Raw genomic sequence first — 21,361 nt, forward strand, 5'->3', positions numbered from 1 at the left:
TGGAGCAGATGATGTTGAGAAGTTAGGGGAGAGCACCTGGATGCAGTGTGGCTCTTTTGTGGGGACAAACAATAGTGAAGGCAGGTGGCCCGAGATACCAGGTCTGCTTTTGCCTAGACATGAATGTGTATTACCTGCGATCACTACGCCATTGATGAGACTGCTTGAAGTGTGGGAACAGCTGCCTGCAAAATCTTTGATAGACGTTATATACTGTAGCGGAGGAGCCTGAGGGAGGAGCTGGATGGGGTGAAGAGGGCTATGAGGCAGCTTTACAGTGGTATGCATTCACCTAACCAGCCTTGCAGAAAATGTGCTTTCCTTTGTGAATTTTTTCCAGATCTGTAGGCATATGGGGCAGGTAATAGCTGAATGTTATCATAATTCTTCTCCTCAGTGTAATTTCTCTCATATACCTGATCTAAGATGTGAAGTAGCTCCTTCAGCTTCTCTGCATTTCTTTCAGTGTGGCCAGGCTGGTGTATGCTCTTGATTCTGGGCGGGTTGTTGTAATGTCAGAGCTGGACTCCAGACTGAGGATGAAAATGGCCTTTTCTGTGAAATATTCCTTAGCTGGTTGCTGTTGAACAATTTTGTATCCTTCAAGTAGAGCAATAAAAATACCCATTTTGCCCGTTTTAATCTGTGCACGTAATACATAATACATACAGTATTCCAGTGGTCACAGTCAGGATACTCATGTACTCTGTGGACTTAATGCTAGTGATGTTAGACTGTGTGGTGGTTTTCRAGGTGTGAGATCAGAAGTCATGTTGCTTTTCTTTCAGAGTGACTTTATGAAGAACTTTTTTATCTGATTTAAAAGAGTTGTTGACCAGGTGCAATAAGTGTGTTTGAACTGTTAATGCCCGGTCTGTCTTGTCAGGGAGTATCTCATGTTGTGTGTTCAGCTGTTGCTTTCAAGTTCCTAGGGTGTCTGGGYAGATCAGAACTGCCTGAGCATTTATTGTCCTCCTGAGGAAAGGGGAGGAAAAATATCACAAACAAGTGCTTTTGAAACTGCTGTGCTTTAGACTTTGATTCCGCACTCAAGAGGAGACCTGAAATGGAGGTTCTATATCCATCCATTGCAGTTTCCTTTCACATAGCCCTGGAGCACCTAGGCTTGGATAATTGTCAGTGTAAGATGCTTCCTTCTTTGAGAATGAGTAGAGGGAAAATGTTAGTTGGTACAGCTCTGTATCGGTCAATGACTATTCACACTGAAAGGCCTGGCAAATTTTGAGAAACAGAATGGTTCCTGAATCTTTTTACAGCGTACAATTGATYTGCAAAACACATTTGTTAATTAAGATTGCACTTTCTGTCAAACAATTTAACGGTTATTTTCCAGTTTTAATTAGGTGTCACCTCAGCTTTGCATAGCAGGTGAGTATTCCATCCATTTTGGAGATAGCAAAAACCAGGAAGCAATTGTATGGCTGAATCTTCTGGGGCACCTYACCACATGCTTAGCCTGGGATTAGTTAAGTGCCTAAGTTTCAGGGTCTGTGTGAATGTTTGTAGGAATAAAGTCAAATATCTTCAGCTGAAGTCTTGCAGAATGTCTCTGTCAAAGCTGGCAGTGGAAAGCCAGGAAGCCTTTGAATGTTAATCTGGCTGGTGATCCCTCCTGACCAGATATTTGGGATATTTCTGGGAGAGCTTGCTTGAGTTGCAGAAGTGCCTGGGAGTGCTAGTTAGGAATCTAAGCTGCTTGCTTAYGTAAGGGTTAACAACAAAATGTGCTTAGTTGTGGGACTGTTTTCTTTATTGGTTTTATGATGACTTGTTACACCCTTTTGCACAAAGTTAATTGTGTTTGAAAGAGAAGATCTAATTAGGAACCAATGACTGTATGATTCTGGAGCTTGTGTTCTGTTTTTTCTCATTCAGGACCTGAAATCCAAGCAATTATCAGAGTCACCAAACGTCACGATTGCCTGCCCCAAGCAATGAAAAATCATGAGTCAGAAATCTTTTCCTTCATGGCCCTAAATCACAAGATTGGATTAAAGTTCATGACAGTAAAATAAAATCAACTATGAGGAATAGAAATCTATTTCTTAAATGGTGACATTCTTATCCTGTGGCATGCCTCAAGATGCTAAGGCTTTCAGAAGAATATCAAAAATCCACAGACTTGCAGTAAAATCATGGAATGCAGCAATGTGGGAAGCTCCTCTTTGTTTGTTTTTAAGGTGAGAAATAAGTTCCTGATAGAAACCCTTTCTGTCCCTCCTGTTTAAAGTATATCAACAAAATATTTACAGAAGTTTAATGAAAAGCACAGGAAATTGATTTGGAGTTAGTCTGGACCGTGTTTTTGAAGGTTCTGAATGTCCACAGAACAAGCTGTTCCCATCAATTTCAGTGGGAGTTGCAGGTGTTCCTCTGAAAATCAGGCTCATTAGGAAGAGATGCTTTATGCTTTTAAGAGGTCCATTTCCCCTCTTTCTTTTTTTTCTTAGCTCACAGAAATGTAACTTTTGTGAAAATAGATGTAAATAATCATTGTCCAGACAGGCATTTTATTATTTTAATTCTTTTGGCTATTTAACCTTGGCATTTTGTATTAAAAAAAAATTCAGTTAATTAACTACAGAAATGAAGGTCCCTAATAAACATAATATGAACCTCTCTAGATTACTACTCCTGTTTGGAAACAAATGGAACATTTTCAGTGATGAACAATGCTTATACAATAGTTTAGAGATTCTACCTCACTTCATAAACACATTAGTCCAAAGGGAGTGCCAGAGATTATTGTAATTGGAGGAGAGGCAAATTTTCTTTTTAACACAAGTTTAAAAGCTTTTTGATTGCACACCAAAGATGGCTGCTTTTAAGTAATGAGCAGAGTGATACAGAGGGGGAAAAAAACCCCAGTGAATATTAGCTCTAGTGTGAAATCTGAAAYAGCTTGTGAACTGCACGTGTTTTTAGCTTAAGAAATGAAATATCATCTCTCAGGCTTTTTAGACCACTCTGCTAAACATTTTACTTTAACCTTGGGCCATCAAATTGCATCATACTCAATTATTTAGAGAAACCTCTGTTATTTTGATTTACCCTTAATAGAGTTTAATGGAAACTCTTCCATTTTCTGAAGGGTATTGAGATCCTTGTAGCTTAATGGCCAAGGTTTTAAAGAAGAACAGTAACCAGCTTCCCACCCTGATGCTTCCCAGCCAGAGCTATCTTTAGAAGTGGGAATCATCCATTTAGATATCTTTTATCCCAGGGATTTATTGAAAAGATGATGTCTGCACCCAGGCTGTGTGGYAGAGCAAAACACAAGCAGTTTGAGTCCAGGTCAGCTTACACATTTAACCACAGAGCCTCAGATGTTCAGTTCCCACTAACTGCTGCTGGGTTTTACCCTGCTTCCAGGTGAGAAAGGTACTTTCTCCTGATACTGATCCAAATCATCCAGTTAATTATAGGTAGAGTTKTAAAATTAAACCACTCTTTTATAAAGTCTTCAGCATTTATTTAACAGTGATTCTTCTTTCAAATGAAACCTTCCAATGTGAAACAAAAAGGTTTTTTTTCCAGTAGTTACTGAGTGCAAATTTATTGATGGCCTAAAGGACCCATTCCTTTCCACCCTGGTAGTGAAGAAGTGTTGCCAGCAGGTCAAGGGAGGTGATTCTCCCCCTCTGTTCAGCACTGATGAGACCACATCTGGAGTACTGTGTCCAGTTCTGGGCTTTTCAGTGCGTGAAAGACATGGGCATGGGTCCAGCAAAGGGCCAAGAGGATGATTAAGAGCCTGGAGCATCTATCATATGTGGAGAAGCTGAGGGAGCTGGAATTATTTAACCTCAGGAAAAGAAGGCTGGGGCTGGGGGGGGGGGATCTTAACTGTGTGTRTAAATACTTGGGGGGGGGGGGAGTGGTGCACAGGCAAAGAAAATGGAGCCAGACTCTTCTGAGTGGTACCTGGTGAAAGAACAATAGGCAATGGGCACAATTTGAAATACAGATACTCCACAATGAGGTCTTTAGGAAGGTAACGTATCTATGGCTGAGGCAATGCAAACTTTATGTTCCTGACCTTTCTTTTTTTTTTTTTTTTCCTGATAACCCTTAGATGTTAGGAATTCATGACCTTTGACTATGGAGTTTGAACCCTTTTCAGAAAGGAGTCTCCCGGTCAGACAAAAGGTTAAGACTAAGCAAAAGAAGTTGAACCATATTTAGGAGTGTGAATGCCTAGAAGACTGTATGTTGGGTAAATGATGGGGACCAGAGTTAATAGTTTCTAACACATGGATTGTGGGAAAGGAACAACAGAAGCTTGTTGTTTTAAGTAGGAGGTTCTTCTTGAAGCAGTGCAGTATGATTATTTTGAAAGGGCTTGAAGACTTTCTTCATGTGTTCTAGTCAACACGTCTAGGCTTATGATGGTCCAAACAATTTGTGGTTAGACTGGTGGATGCTACCAAATGCAAAAAGAGGTTTACAGTCTAGCTCTGAAGTGCCCCTGAGTGGACTGGCTAGGGTTTGGGTCTGTGTTTGGTTGCTGGCAGTATTGTAAACACTGTGAGAGATGGCAAGTTGCTCATTATGTTTGGGCCTCCGGTGCTTCTGCTGTGAGGATCGACACTCATCCTGTTTATTTGTGAGGCTGCAGTGATCAAAGCTGAACAGTGGTTGGGTTGTACAGAAGAGTGTTATTTTCCACTTGTAGTGGGACAAGACCAGTCACAGGCTAAGGGCCTCTGGTACTAGGTATATACAAACTGTGAGACCAACCTAAGCCCTAGACAGTTTACAGTCTATGTGACTGCCTCCACAGAGAACTGACTCCCTATCTCTTTCTTCTCCCTGAGATCTCGTGTGGGCTCAGCCTTAGTGCAAGACCTGAGACAGACACAGGGAAGAATGAAGCATCTTTGCATTCAGTATGTTCCAGCACCTGTAGTTATAAATGAGCTCAGTGTTTGCCCAGGGTTAATTCTTCTTGCTGAAGAATGTGTTGTATGCCTGCAAGAGGTTTCTTTACTCAGCTTTTCTAAGTGGTCAATTCTTTTCATAATTCTGCATTACCATCACTTAGCAGCAGTTTTTTCTTAGTCCCAGCTGGCAGCCTCATGTGTGAGCAGGTCATCTCTATTAAYGAGATCATTCCCTTCTTGCGTACTGTACTGTTTCATAAATGTTTATTATCATTCAAAAGACTTCTCAAGGCCCTTTCTAAACCAAGAAGGGCAAGGAGGGATAGTACAGAACTTTGTCCACTAGGCAAAATGGAACTGATTATTAAAGTAGCCAGATTCTAGTAGTTGCCACGCTGTGGCTAAAATTAAGTGATGAAATTGGCCAGAAGTGATCYGAAATGGATGCTTAGGATCCCAAGCTTGCAAGATGCTTGTTATTCTACAATAAAAGAATGCTTTCTCCCTGGAGAGACATATCACTATCAGGAATCAAGAGACTTCAGCAGCAAAAGAGCCTATCATGTTGTATTGAGGGACGATATCAGAGTAACAAGTGTTATAGTTACAAAGGTAAGGTTATAGTTGCACAGAGAAGGATGGCATTCCTTAGTCCTTAGGGAGGGATGTTGATTCATTGTTTGGCAACAGAACTTGGGAATTACGGCCTTGATTTCTTGCAGTGCTACAGCTTCCTGAATGTCTTGAGTCAATTAAACTTGCTTCTCTTTTCCAGCCCCTGTGCTCCATCCCCAAAATCATACTATGAAGGAACATATGAGGCTGAATATATGAGGGACTGTGGCATGTTCAGATGCTATAGCCATGGGGCTGTCTGAGTACCTGAAATAGCTAGTTGGCTATGGTATTTAACATCCTGGATGAATTAACAATTTGAATGTATTGTAATAGTCTTTTCTGGGGGGACTTCCCTAAACTTGAAAATTAACTAAGCACCATTTCAGTAACTTGTCTCCCTCCTTGTTCCTGTGGGCTTGACTGTAATGTGCTTGGTCTTCGTTTGGTCAGGTTGGGATATGTTTCCAGTGGATATCAGTCCAGAGAGAGGATCCAGAAAATAATTGCTGTCTCAGAATGAGTTCACAAGTCTAGCAGTGTGTCTGATGATTTGGGCATTGGACAAGTAATTTGGAAACCTCTCCTCTCCTCAGAATTTACCTGTATATTATCTATAAATTACTTCATGTTTCTGTACCTTTGTTTCATTTCCTTTTCGTTATTTGTCTGATCTATTTAGACTGTAAAGTGGCATGTGCTTTTACTAGGTATCTTCATCATAGCCACTATAATAAAGCATCTATCTTGAGTGTAAACACCCTGTGCTGTTGTAATGCAAATGCCATTTAATAACAGAGCTTCCAACTATTGACCTCGTAGCTACAAACAACTGGTAAGGTGCACAGGCCTGGAGGTGGAAGTTTCTATTACCGTGGAAGATAGGTGCGCGTGTGTCTTGGGTGCAGATTGTTGTCTGACTTTTACTAGTGGAACTTTTCAGTCAAGTTTTCCAATTATCTTTGGGGGTTGCATGGCTTGTGCTGCTTACAGCCCAGGCGGGCACAGCCTGTGAGAAAGCAGGAGCTGGTTGTCAAATCTGGCTTGGACATGTGTAGAATGGTTGTAATATCTACTGAGCTTAGCAGGGTGTAGCAAGGCCTACTTATTTTTTATGGATGGCTTTGAAGAGTCTCCACTGAAGTATCTTACTGAGATCTGTGAGATGAACAATTAGAGCACCGAATTAGGGATCTGGGAGATTTTGGTTTAGTTTTAAGCTCTGCTTCAGATTTACTAGGTGGCCTTTGAGAAAATTGCTTCCTTTCTGTGCTTTTGTATTGCTGAAATGACATATCTTCTGTGCCTTTGCTAGGCTGCCCATTTAGATTGTAAGCTCTTTAACACAAGGACTCTCTGTTACCATATGTGAGTTCATGGTTTATTTCTTCTGCTAGTAACAACTAGGAGCCCCTGTCAGTCCAAGAACTTCATGTGCATGTATGGGACAAGTACAGAACAAAAAAAACTTATCTGTCCTAGAAAGCTAGTAAGGATGTAAACCGTGTTAAAATGTCATACCAATGGTCTCCTCATAAAGTGAAAAGGGACTAAACCAGCTTCAGTTTTCAATGCTGTTTGGCTTTTTGGATATAGGGGCATCATCATTTAGTCTCTAAGGGTGTATTCCCCCCCACCCCGAAAATTAAGAAATGATTGCACGTATCTTTATGTCATTCATACCCCGTTCTATGATATTTAAATCACAGCACCAATGTTTGAAGAAGGCATTAGTTCAAAATGACCCACTTTTAGTGTTTTTTTTGTTCTGACATGTGGAGGAATCCTCTAACCTCAGTTGTGCTGGTTGTTGCAGGCTTGGATGTGATGAATAATGTACTGAAGATCAGGTGAGGCTGGTGGAAGTGAGGTGTTAGGCTGTAACACAGCTCTTCCCTCATTATCCTTGCATAGCGTCCCATGAGCCTGCCTGGTTTTGTCATGTGAAGTCCCTTGTTTGCATTGCGGCTATATCTGGGGAGTCTGTAATTGTTGGTATTTGAAGATAGGAYGTTAAATGGGGATTGAGATTTATGCACACACTTTATTTTCAGTCTCTCCCTCTTCTATAAAATACACACAGCAGCAATACCCTTTGGATAAAGGAGCAAATTTGGATATCTCCTCTGCAGTCATTCAGTTCCTAGCTAGTATACAGGTACAGCTGTGTATCTTACCTTTTCAGTAGGCATTTCTCAATGACTTGGCATGCTATAGCTTGGTGATAAGATTGGTTTCAAGATGGGCAGATCTGTGATTAGCTAGGTAAAGCAGCAACAGCTGGAGATTGTGAACATCTGATTGCTTGTCTTTATCTTCTTCCTCCTTTCACTCATTCTTATTTTCCACACTTYGGCCTCATGAATTCTATTCCCTGTGCACAGTTTCCATAAAGACAAGGTATTTAGCTGCAGTGCTTCTTCCTGTCTAAAGAAAATTTCGCCTGCTAAAAAAAAATCCTATAAATAATCCTTCCACAGGCCGCCTTTTCTCTGCTTACCACCCTTCCTGCCCCATCCCTAGAGCTCTGTTATTCCACACTCCATTAAGCCATGTCAAGATTTTGATAAAGGCAAAAACGGAGAAAACTGCAGCTGTTCCTCTGGCCCTGCAAGAAGTAGCCTTTTTGAAATTATAAAAATGTGGCATTTTTCTAAACTTGTTGGGGACAGTGATTATTTGGACTGCAAATCAATAACCATATCTGCATTTAATTAAATGCAGCAGTGGATACTGCAGGGGATGTTCCTGAAAACTGACTGGAATTAATGAGTTTTTAGATGACTGCTGTCAGCTGAGTGATATAAGGGAATTACCTGAAGTGGTTAAACTAAAAGTTTCATTAACTGTATTGATTCATTCTGAGTGCAGTGCTGCATCTGCAGTCTGGACATAATGAAGATCTGCATCTTTGTGTGGTCAATTTTTGTATATATATGTTTTTGTGACTATAGTGACTGGAGGCAGGCTCAAGATCACATTGTGCTATGCTTGAAAACTTTACAATAGTTATTTGTCTGTGTACATGCAGACATATAAATAAAAAAATCTGTGTATGTGTGTACCCACAAAATTACCTGTTGATGTCTCTGTGATGCTACTAGTTCCTCCAGAAACAGTCAAATCTTCATCTTTTTCTTTTTCTGTGTCTTTTAAGCGTATCAGATTCCACAAAGGGAAAAATGTTTCCTTTCCTTTAAAATAAATAACTTTATTTTCCTGTCACAAAGGTTCTTCTAACTATATCACCTGAAATGTTCCTCCTCTTGTCTTTTTAGGCAGCAATCTGAGCTCTGTTTTCTCCAGCCCGTTCCTCCAGGGAGGTGATCTGGTTTTGGTTTCTGAAAAATGAAGAAAAGTGTGTTTGCATAAGCTTGATTTACCTAACCCTCCAGCCCTCTTCCCCCAAAAAGGTTCTCTGTCAACATAAAAAAATTTGTTGCCCTGGCTCTACCGTGGATTCCTGAAGTTGTCTCCATTGCATAGTGGTTGGGTTTTCTGTGTGTGTGTCTCCGAATGTGGTTGTAAGGCATAATCTGTATTGATTTTCACTGGTTGAAAATGTATGCTTATGCAATACAGAAATGGAAATGGAGAATGGAAGTGTATGTGTGCACAATATCCTTTTGTATATTCAGTTAACATTTCTTGTCATTTCTGACACCATCCAATAGAACAATAGGAAGAGGGTATGTTACATCCAAGGTATAAATGAGTTCAGTTTGTTTCCACCTGTTCCCACAAGATGAATGCCAAGAACTTGCCACAAACAATTGATTTAAATCCAAGAGCTGGCCGAGAAACAATGTTAATTCCCTTGCAAATTAACAGAATGCAAGAAGTGTAAACAGCCTAATTGTAAAGCAATGGATTTGTGGAGGCCTTCCTGCACAAGGAAGGAGAGATTTTCTCAGGGAGAAGTGGAGGTTTTCAGGAAGAAGACTTTGAAAATGCTGATTGATTTCACTGCAGAAAGTGAGTTTTTGCTTTTTCAATCAAATGGATAGAAAATAGAAGTCTAATTTTTGTGGTTGATTTAAAATAAAAAAGGAGAAAARGGAGAAAAAGAAATGGAATACTTGCATGATGCCTGCTCCTATAGAATCTGGGCACACCTGTGGAGCTGTTACCACAGTTTCATAGTTTTAACTGAATAAAAGCCTCTCTCTTTGAAAGCTGATTCAGATCAAGTCAGGTGTGAATTTAAAGCTCCTCTGGAATCAATTAGCCCTCTGAAATAATTCCCTTGTATAGAGGAGTCCTAAAAGAAAACTGGGAGAAAGACAGTACTGTTAGCCTCAATCTATGCGTGAAGTAGAGGAGAATGAAGTGACTTGAAGGTCGCCCAGGTAGCGACTGGGACTAGAACTTGGACAGAGATCTCGGGACAGCTTACAGATAGAACTGGACACGGTGCATTAACCTCTCTTGTTGAACATATATTTTGAGAACTGGCAATCCAGTGGCTAATTCCAGTGTCTTTTCTCCTTACAGTCAGTTGCATACTGATGTCATACCAAGTTCTTGTGATGAGAAATGTCACAATGGAATAATTAGATATTGGGGCTTTAGGGACAGTCACTGTGGAAATTACCCTCCATGGCAGCTGCCACATTTATTAATAATTAAAACTGTGCCTGCTGTGCTTTTCACTAAATTTGTTTCATTAATATTTTATTGTCTTAGAGAAAGAAAAAAAAGATAGTGTTGTGGGGAGAGAGCCTGTTTCCTAAGCAACAGCAATGCACTTCTTTGCAGTTATTTTTAAAGGCAGGTTGCTTCATTTAAGATTTGGAACCAATTATTACTGCATTGCTTCAGGCATCCGGAATGCTGCTTTTATTTTTTTCCCTTTTCTTTATTTTTAATTGAAAGACAGAGCGAAACACTAGCTGGGTTAAGAGTTTTCATGATGGTTGCTAGACTGGATCTACGGCTGTGCCGTGAAGAACATCCCTACGCTGTCATCACTCATTGTTCTTCCCATGCCTCGCAAAACCCCCTGGGCAACCAAACAGTGCTCGCCCCCGCTGCTGCTTCTGTAGCAGATGCACAGATGCTCCTTCTTCCTTTGAGTAGAAACAGCCTTGCTTGCAGATGCCATCAGCACTGGGCTCCCACTTGTGCCAGACCTCAGGCAAACAGGCTTTGCCTTTGCCACCTACGGATGCCCTTTGATTGCAGCAGATGTTTCCTGGTATAAGCTGATTGCTGAGAGGGGTGAAGTAGGGCTGTGCCTGTTTTTCATGGTCCTTCTTTCAGGGAATAGTGCTGCCAATATGCTTTTGCACATAATATGGGTGTAAAGCAAGGGGGTGGTTGTCTTCTGAGTCAGTAGTTCTGGTTGGCGAATATCCCAGTGTGGGAGCTAGTGTCAGACTTGCTGCCCGGTAGCCTTGTTTGATGCAATCAAGCTCGTGTCCTAGAGACAAAGAGTAAGTCTGCAAAAGCTGAGACCATTTGCACTGCTCCTTTGTTGCTATGCAATATCCCAGTAGGTCTTTGGTTTTTGCTCCTCCTGGACTAGGATTCCTCCGGGTTTGGCCTCGAACAGGGCCCTCCTGCAAACAGCAATAAGAAATGCTGAGACAGTTCTTCCAGTGTAGTTCAGGGCTAGCTCCACCAAAACCCTAATCATAGAGAGGTTATTGATGTTCTCTTCTTTGGGATATGATGGATTGGGGAAGGAGAAGAGAAACACGGTGACTTCTTGTCCCACAAAAGGAAAGGCTGAAGAGTAAGCCTTAAGTCAGTGTCCTTTATTAGAAATAAAATAATAGCCTAGTGAGCAAGAATTGAACATCATATAGCTCAGCTGTACTTTCCACTCTGACATGCTCCTTGGCCAGTAAACAGCAAGGATGGAAATGGAAACAGGAAGGTGGCACGACTTGATCTGTGCTCCTATGTGTAGGGAAGGGAAGAAGTAGTCTGCACAGCTGTTACTGGGAACTTACTGCTTGAGGTGGGGACACTGGAAACATGCTTGTAATGGTGGATCTAAACGTCCGTTTGCTGTCCTCCTTTGGTCTGTCTGTGATGGCTGCAAAACTGTCTTGTCCTTTTCCCCCAGAGCCTTCTAATATGGGCTAGTTTCTTCTTTCCAGCTCCTCTATTCAGCTGCTTCCTCTTTCCATCTCGCTGTTGTCTGCCTTGCTTTCATGCTCCTCACAGGCTTTTGCTTCTCTCTGTAGACCTCTACTCAGCTGGGCAGTTTATCAGAGCTGTGAGTGGAGGGGAGGGGGGTTGCAAATGAATGTTCAAGTTTCTTCCCAGCTAGTGTGCCATGCTGCTTTCTTCTGGTTCAGAAAGTTCTTTATGAAGATGCTTGCTTTTTAAATCATCCTGTCTCTTGTTTCCAGATGCATCTGCTTACAGATAAAATGCTGATAAGGGCCTTGATCCTCTACAAGTTCCAGCCTTYGTATTTATTTCTTGTCAAGCTTGTTCTGAGGAGACTGGAGGAAGGGTAGCACAGTTGGAAGGAAACTAAAAATTTCGAGATGGTCTGTTACTGCATTAAAAAGGGGATAGGCATGGAACTAAGTATTTGTTCGGTTCCTGAGGGGAAGCCACTTAAGTATTCAAGAATGCTATTCCCTCACTGCAAAAAGTGGGGTAAATTTATACATGTTTTCTTCAACCTTTTATCTGTCTTGAGCTGTGTACATGTTTGACTATGTTTCAGTATGTGTTTATGCAGTGCTTGATACAATGGGACCTTACTCTTATACAGAAGGTAATAACCAGTATTTTTAAATTTTAAATCTATGTGTCTTCTTGAAGAACAGTTTGTCAGTGCAGTTTAAAGTGAAACTGGAGAGTAGTAAGCAGCTATCTGTGGGATCACAGAGGAAGGAGAATGGCACTTTTTTCAGAGGCAGTGGCTATGAAGTGTAAAAAAAAAAAAAGTGTAAAAGCAAGGACTAGGATGAAGAAGAGACAATGTTGTAATCTCCATTTTACAGAGCATGAATTCAGGCTATAGAATTACAGGATTTATGTTTGCTCACTCAGGTTAGTCATATCTCAATAAAAATTGTTAAAAATGAACAATCCAAAAATCCCCAAACCACCAGTATTGAACTCCACTGTTACTCTGCTGTTTTATAGGAAAACTGGGTCTTTCCATGGAAAGTCAATCTTCTCTCAGATTTTATCCAATATTACTTAGCTTAAAAACATCTGCCTTCACAGTTGAAAACAAAATAGTGGTGTGGTTATCCTGCAACACATTTTCCATTTGTTTTTTTAGTGCTTTTTTCTACACTCTACGAGCAAGTGGTTGTGCTTTCAGAACATGCATTAGGTTAATTTGTATAGTCAGGGATATGTTAACAGGAAGCCAGAGATTTCTTTCTTTCCAGAGTGATAAGACACAAAATGTGACGTTATTAATGCGTCATAAATGCTCCTCTTAATGTTTTTGTTCATTCAGCAGGTAGTTCTTCAGTCTTACAGAACAAAGAAATAGGGCAGCAGTGCTGAAAATTAAGGGGGCATTTTTGCTAAGGCTGCTCAGTGCAAACAGATCCTGTGATTCCCCCTGACTGCTGTAGCTTCTAGACTAGCTAAAGGCAGGAGGTGTTTCTACGTGCCGCTAAGTCTTGCCTGGGACTGAGTTGGTTTCAGGGACTGAACAGGGAAGATAGGTCTGTTTCAGACGTAAGCTTTCTTGTGCCATGGGACTGGAGGCCATTTAGTACAATAAGGAGGAGGGAGTCTTCTGGAAGTGCTCAGTACCTGACAGGACTGTGCTTAAAGTGCAGCAAAATACTGCTTTCTTTCCTCTTAGCTGCCAAAAGTTAAGAGGGTTGCAATGTATATCAGAGCAGATGGAAAGCCATTTGTTACTTGTAATGATAATTTAATGTGGCAGTGTTAACTGCAGTTTACTACAGGAGTGCCTGCTATCATTAAACACAGGAGAGCATTGCTCATACACTGAGCTCAAACTCCTCTGTGAGGAGTGGCCTGCTTGAATAGATTTCAGTGAGAGCGCACACCCTGCAGACAATGTTTCGTTTTGTTTTCCTATGCATGAATAGGTCTGTTCCCCTTCATACCTTTTTAATGGACAGTGTTGACTGGATGAGTCATCTGCAATCTAGATTTAAAAACTGGTAGATGGGGAAGGCTTGTTCTTTATTTTGTTTTCATTCCAGGATACTTGTCCTATTTCTTTCTCCTGCAGCAGTTTACATGAGAACTGGTTAGATTTCTGTTGCACGGTCTTGCAAGACTGAAATAAAGCAAGTGTGCTCTTTATAGTTYGCTGTTTTGCCGATGACCATCAGAGTATGCTACAGTAAGATTTGCCAAATGAACCTCATGGGCAGATCTGCTGCAGCTGTAGATCTGACTGCAGCTCTATGCCCTCTCAGGCTGTAGTTTTATTACCTTTTCTTCTCACTTCCTAAGCCTTTTGATGTTGCTGCCCAAAGCTAGACTGATGGGCTAGACTGATGTTGGAAGGTGAGCTTATCTTATCAAGTTTTGTGACTTTATTGTCTTGTAGTGATCTCCAGTGCTTTGGGGAGTGGATTGTCTTCTCAAATATAATTATTCTGTTTCCTCTTTGTTGTCCAGTAGCCCCTACAGTTTTAGTCCAGCCGATGTCCTAATTACCTAGTCATCTTTCATATTCATAAATGATTGCAGGGTAACTTCACATCTGTCACAGGTGATGCCATCTTTTTCTGAAGACTGTCACTTTGTTCTGTAGCTGCTTATCGGGTACAAGGCCAAGAGATGTCTGAGTCGCAACCAATTCTTTAAAATATCCAGTAGCCAGTGGCATTTTTTCCTTCAAGCTGACAGGTTCCTGCTTCTTCTCCAGACTCTACATCCTACCATGTCAAGATGCAGAGTCATTTGGCACATGGGCACCTTACTCTAGAGATCTTTGTAACTGATGCAAAAACTTGAACAAGTCATTGTTCTAGGAGTTTTTCCCTGGTGCTTGGAGAATCTCCTACGATGGAACTTGGATGCCCACAACTGAACTAAAGTTAAGGTGTTTTTAAGTATTTCAAGTCAGAAAGTCTATGTGAGAGGATGGGGTGGGCCTTCAGTGCAGCTCATTTCCTAAATCTGGTGGAGTCTGCACCAAACACTTCAGAAGAACTCAAGCAGAACCAGGGAATACAGATGTGGGTTAGTATGTCCTCATCCTGACCCCTGAATTGGCTACAGATTGATTTTAATCACAAGCCGTAGCTGGAAAATAGCTGACCCCATTCTATGTATGAAATTGGTACAGGTCCAGCTGTTTGTAATTGTGTGTGAGGTGACAATCCCAGAGTAACTGAGAAAGGTGTGAATATGCAGACAGCCTGAAGCAACTGCAAGCTGTGAACTGCTCATCAGTGAAGGGTGAACTGAAATGTCCAGTGGTGACATTTAATGTCAGTGTTGTTCATCTGTTTGTTCCTCACCTGAGAGAGAGAGGGAGGAATGAGTGGGCTGATGTTAAAATCTCCTATCTCATCTGTTTTCACTGGGAAGAAAATGTGTCTTTCCCATAATCTAGGTGAGAGGAAGGCATCAGCGTTTTCCCAATACTGAGAAAAGCTTATTTTTTCAGCCAGCTGTCTTGCTGCTGTGTTTGATGCATGTTCCCTTCTATTAAAACATAATAAATCAACCAGTCTTCCCTCCTCCACCCAGTCAACTCTCAGTCCACTTTCCTCAATGAGACTTGTTTTGGAGCTCAGGAGACTAGAGGGGAAATGACCTAACTGGATTCAGATGCTTGTGGGCTATATCTGTTCTGAAGAAAATGTTGCTCTGTGTTTGATTCTTATACTCCTCTTTCTCCTTCCCCAGCCTTCTCATTTCTCCAAGTATTTTATTAGTCACTAAGTAAGTGGGGCACTCATTAATGAGAGATCTGTAGGCAACAGTACTCTTGAAGCTCTTTGTGGTTTTGTCTTGAACATGCCATTTTAAACAGTGAAATACATTATGAAAGCAGCTTTAGGTCTCCTAAACTGTAGTCATGTCTGTCCTATAGGTTTCCATGTATCCCATAGTCTCATTGTATCTGAGTTCCTTCCCTAGCATGTTAACCAAAATGATAGTAATGTTTATATGTGGCTCATGCTTTTTTTTTTTTTCCATACTCTTCCCCTTGCCAAAGGAGAATGAAATACTTCAGTCCTTTGGTTCATTTATGAACTGACTTTATCTGTAAATTTCAAAGTGCTTTGTCGCAGATTAGACACATACCTGTATTGTCTGATTTTGAGACCTGGTGTCTCTCTCTCAGTCTCTCCGTCTTCTTTGTTTCCAGACCTGATCAGTGGATGTCAGCAGGTGGCATTCAGCAAAGAGAAGACTGAAGAACAGCAGTGCCAATAACTTTATCTCCTTCCCTTTCTTGCAGGTGTTGTGGAAGCATGTCTCCTGCACATGCTGAAACGCAGGGCTGCCGGCTTCTTGCGGACTGACAAGGTAGCTGCGCTGTTCACCAAAATTGGCAAGACGTATGCAATAGCTGGAGATATATGCAAGAAAGTGCAGGAACTGCAGCAGCAGGTGGAAAGCAGGTGAGGCTGAAGTCTGTTTATCAGCAAAATTCATACAATATGTGTGCAGTATGAAGGGGATACAGAGACTGCTTGGTAAATGGACAGAGTATTTTTAGCTGAATTTTTTAAAACTTTGACTGCTTGGTGTCTGTCTGTCAGAAGCTGCAAGGAAGAATAGTTCTGTGACTGATTTCATCAAGCTGACAGTTAGCAAAGGGGCAGAGGTTGTAAACTGGGTCTTTAGTGTTCTGTTTTGCTTCTTATAGTGTAAAGGATGAGGGTCTCCAGGCCATACAAAGCATCAAAAGTGAGTAATAACTGGCCATGTTGGAGTGCTGCTTGCCGAACCAGTAGCAGAAGATTTGATTTGAGGGTATTATGATAGAAATAGTTAAATTAATGGAGACAATGAATGATAGGAGGAAGGATGAAATCAAGAGGAGGAGAACAACAGTGAGAGACTGATTATAGGAAAGCAGTTAAATACACGCTGAATTCATGTTGGAGTCAAGGATATGAGACTGTTGAAAGTCCTAAACTTCTTGCTAGCCTTGAGCAGTGCAAGTAAAAACTTCTCATGTGGTTCTGCTGACTGAATCACAGTGCGTGAGCTTGTGGGATGAGTGTCTTCTACTGTAAACTCAGTCAGGGCAGGAGCATATTTTCTTCTGTTTGGACAGAATGTAGCCCAATGTGGCTGCTAAGCCTTAAGAAGCCTTTGTACCTTGTAGGAACTTTTGGCCTCTTGATTAACTTGCTTTATCAAGGGCTTTGTCAAGTAAGTGTGACTTCACATTTGTGTTGTATTGAAGTCTTCAATTACTGACATTTGTTTAAATTAGCACTTGTATTTCTGTGTAATTTTCTAGTACTTATCTTAGACTTCATTTAATTAACATAATTTTACCTAATTTTAACAGGCAAAGACCTATTTTTGATTTTTGTTTAAATTGTGTGCCARCTGCTTTAGACTGGGACTTTATTAATGTTAGATAAATATTGTGAAGAAGGATGCTTTCTACTGAAAATTCACCAGCTTTGCCCCTCAGTTAGGAGCCCACCTGAACCCTGTTCTAAACATCAGAGACCTTTGGCTGTATCCTCTAATAAAGCAGAGCAGATGAACTTAAATTCTCTGATTTCCTTGGGAAAATGTTGTGTATTTCTCTACTATTACCAACCACTACCAACCACAAATTTTAAGTGCTGTAGAAAGTATGCAAAGCAAAGAGAGTCTATTAGGAAATACTGCAGGGGCAGACTCATGTCATTGAATGTATAAAATCGGGCAAAATCGCTGCAGCAATCTAATTATTCCTGAGGCTGTGGCTTAAGAAAGCCTCTGTTTAGGATACAATTAAACGCATTTGAATTCCTCTGATGCCAGTGTTGTCATGTGTATTTCTTGAGCTGGGATTATCGCTGCATGTGTGTGTTGCCTTGTGGGAGTCTGTCATGGCCTAATGGAAGACTAGGGACTGTGTAAATGCAGAGCAGAAATACAGACTTCAGTCAAGACTGTGCCCAACAATTGTATTTTGTCCTTGTAATCGAATACTTTTGTGACAGGGGACCTGAGTGCTGTCAAAGAAGAGGATCATTTGAGAGCATGGGTTTTCTGCAGTAGATTAGTTTGTTAGAGAGGTCAGGGTTACTCTTCTCATTACAACAAAACTGAACCTTCTTTTCTGCTATTTTAAGGGGAAAATTTGCTGGGAGAGAGGCTAAGAACGTTAGTTTTTCACTGCCAGCCCCACATAGTGAGATGGAGAGCCAAAGCAAACCTTCATTATCGTGCAGAAGTAGGAAGCTCTCGCAGTGCTCAGCTCTACAGTGTGCCTTTCCCCTGCGCCTGCATTACGTTACCTGRTGCAGGAGTATGGACCCGTCAGAAGACGCTGTCACAGGCTGAGGCAGGGCTGGCACAACGTCACCACGTGATATGCCGTAGATACGTGAAGTGGAGGAGGAGAGGATATGGGGCAGTGCCCACCAGGGCTGCCGCAGCAGGCTGTGTGTAGCCGGTAACAGCTTTTAAAATTGTGCATTTGTGACTTGTTGCTGCATGGTAGGTATTCTATATATGACAGTGTTGTCATCTTGTCTTACATAACTGATGCTGCAGGCAAAACTGGCAGGGAGGGAGGAAGGGAACACAAGCTCACGTTTCAGCTCCTTTGCTAGGCAGCAGGAAAAAGCAAAGCAGAGCACAAACGCATTTTTCTTTTTGTGGGTCACCTTTTAGAAACCGGAAAGCTCTAGACAGCACATTCAACTCCAAAAATCAGTCCCTGGTTCCAAATCTATCCAGATCATTAATTATCTCAACAGTAGCAGTCAGTAATTTGGCTTGTAACTGGATAACAATTTTTTTTTTCTTGGATCAACAATTTCTAGGGTGAATTTTATTTTGGATTCGTGATTGAATGATTCATGATTTTTTTTGATTCATGATTGAATCCAGGCTAGTACTGACCTGGTGGATGGCGGTGACCATGTTAGTAGTGTACAAATGTCTGGGTCAGGAAAGTCGGTAATTGTCTGCAAAGCAATGAACGTGTCATGAGCTGGTCCCATGACACTCTGCCACCAAAGAAGTGAAGGGAGTATTGCTCTCTGTATGAAAATATATTTTGACCACCAGTATCCAATGGATGAGAGGTAAATGTTCCCCGTGGCAGAACCTTCAGCATGGAGAAGAGCAAGAGCRTTCTCCTGAGGAGGCACAAAACTGCTCCCTGACATGATGCAAATGGCAGCTTCAACTACACGAAGTTGTGCTGTAGCGTGGCAGGAAGCATAGCATATTGGGGTCTACAAAGAGAAATACCATGCTGTGTATGTGGAAAATCAGCTTCCCACAGCATGCCTGAGACACACCATGCCATTGTCCCTCACCTCCCTTTGACAGTTCTTGTTTGTTACCTATAGTCACCCCTTGAAGATGTCCCCTTCAGGGTAGCACGCTCGTTTGGCACAGGAGTGTAAAACAAGACTACTCTTTGCTTAATAATACAAGAAATGCACAGGTGTAGGTAAAAGTATGTGCAGGTGTGTGTGCGTTCCTTTACTTTAGCTTCCTCGCTACTTTTGCATAATTGGGAGCCTGGATTCATGCTCTCTGGAGATTATCTAGGCTCCTTTTCAAGCTCATGGCTTATGTTTTGACCCTTGAGTCCTTCCTTGTTTGCTGTGACCACAGTTAGTCTTGCAGCTGCAATGTCTTCACCCACTGCTATTCAAATGGATGCCTCAGATATCCATAACTTTCACCTTAGGTTTTGTGCCAACACGCTGTTATCCTGTTTTGCCTCTGGTGCTTCTCCAATTCCCTAGCCCCCTACAAACAAGTTAAAGGCATTAACTTCTGTCAAGCGTATCTGGATTTCTGTTGTCTGGACTGAATACAGCTATTACAGTTAAACTGCTCTCTCTGTTGTATCTGGTCTCCAAGAAACAAATGTACAGCCTTGTCAGTAAGCAGTGGGCTTCAAGTGATGCAGCAGTTTTTGTGGCAACAGCTTTTAGCCCTTGCAATGAACATTTTTGTTATAAATCAATTTCCCAGATTATCTCTCTGATTAACAGATGAGTTGCACTGACTTTCCTTTGCCTACATTTTTTGCACCAGGCATGGATGAAAGGACAATTCTGCAGCGTGTGCAACTTCTTTGTACAAGGTTAGTTTTGACTTGTATCTGTTAAAGAAAATCAGAAAATGCAAGAGACGGAAAGTGGTTACGTATGTAAGAGCCTGACTGATAATTTTTAGAAYAGATATGGAATTTACTGGAGAATTTTGAGAATGCAATTTTTATAGCTTACAGCCTTAAATCCTACAAGTTGAGGATTACTCTGTGGGTGCACCCACATTAGCAATTTAGTCTGCAGAAGGGTTTCTTCTTGTGTGAATTCGCCTTGCTTCTATGCTCATAGTTTTGCAGTGTGTGTTCAAGTGCACCACACACACATCTGAAGTATTTTCCCTTCTGGTGGAACCAAGGTTGACATTACACACTGGGGTGTCATTCAAGGCTGCCCTACCCTCTCCAGCTGGCAACACAGATGAAAGGTCCTCTGGCAGGTAGTACTCTGTGCATGTGTAGTGCATGCCTAGAATTAGGGTGAACATCATGGCTGGTGAAGATACAATGTGGAATATGGCACCAGAACCACAGCTGATCACAGCAAATTGAACCCTGTTTCTCTCTTCGTACCACGTAGTTGGTGTGCCCTGCAGTTTGAGTTTGCAGCTGTAAGGGCTTCCACGGTATTTTTTGTTCTGTGGCCTAGTGCTGGTAAGAAGCTTCCCATGGCATTTGCACCTTGCAGTCAGCTATCGTAAGGAAAGCAGCATGTCTGTCGCATCTGAATTCTTCAGATTCTGTCCAGCCTGAAAAGTATTCAGTATGCTACCAGGACACTGAGAAAATGCCTTAGCCATTTCACTGCTGTAGGCAGGGAAGAGAGGCTCCCGTGAACAGATTTCATTGGACTCACTGGGGTCAAGTAGATTTGCTTGGCAGCAGATAACTCCAAAGAAACATGGTTCAGAGACCACATGGTTCAGAGACCACCTTGCTGAACAGTCCCTGCATTCTTGTTTACAGCCGCACTTGGCAAGTAATTCTGATTTTTATAGCCAGCTTACCATCCTGTCACTAAAAGGCAATGTTGAGCTCCCCATTTCTGAAATGGGCCTATTACTGTGCTGGCTTATACTGTAGGAACAGGCAGGGGGTCTTGGCTGTATGGAAGCCCCCAGCTGGCTTTGGATGCTCAATTAGTATAGTTTTAGTTTCTCAGCTTGATACTGCTTGTCTCTTAGCTGTCTTGTTTTCATCCTGTAGGTGGTAAGAGACAGGATTTCACTGCCAARTACTAGCGCAGAATGTGCTATAGATATACATGGTGCTTTATAGAGAGAATCAAGAGATGGGCTTGGTCCCAAGGACTGCCTGATGATCATGTAACAGGAGCTCCCTGGAACAGCTCTGCCTGTGTTATCTCAAATTCTACTCCGTGCTTCTGGTCTCAGTGGAAATATCTCATGCTGGAGCAGCTGTGTTCCCCCCGAGACTGTGGCTAGTTTCAGCTCAAAGATACAAGAGAAAGCTGGGAGATGAGAATCTTACCATCCTCCCTGCAGATTTCCCAGCTAAGAGTGAAGCTTTATTTGATAAGAAGCAAACTTCAGCTCCTCCAGGGGAACTTATTTTCTGTCTTTGCAGAAAACTTTGCATTTTCCTGTGTTTTTATTCTTTTGGGGGCCCATAGTCTGAGATGGATTTTCTGCCTATTCATTTCAGT

At 41.7% G+C, this 21,361-nt stretch overlaps 1 protein-coding gene across 14 annotated transcripts in view; it reads left to right on the forward strand.

Moving 5' to 3' along the window:
* SGSM2 (small G protein signaling modulator 2) overlaps positions 1-21,361 on the forward strand; it is a 78,210-nt gene that overhangs the window by 23,425 nt on the left and 33,424 nt on the right. For 11 of the 14 annotated variants that reach the window (XR_003254295.1, XR_003254296.1, XM_026070209.1 and 8 more), the window contains exon 3: positions 15,907-16,069. Coding sequence is in view for 12 of the 14 variants with exons in the window: in XM_026070209.1 (XP_025925994.1) it covers positions 15,907-16,069 (163 nt within the window). In the remaining 2 variants the exon portion in view is untranslated. Of the gene's footprint in view, positions 1-1,896; positions 2,202-15,906; positions 16,070-19,682; positions 19,732-21,361 lie in introns of those variants that run through there. The other 3 variants (XM_026070210.1, XM_026070211.1, XM_026070212.1) reach the window with 2 other exon arrangements.

This window comes from Apteryx rowi, unplaced genomic scaffold, assembly GCF_003343035.1.
Source record: "Apteryx rowi isolate R43461 unplaced genomic scaffold, aptRow1 scaffold_307, whole genome shotgun sequence".
In the NCBI taxonomy this organism is placed as follows: Eukaryota; Metazoa; Chordata; class Aves; order Apterygiformes; family Apterygidae; genus Apteryx; species Apteryx rowi.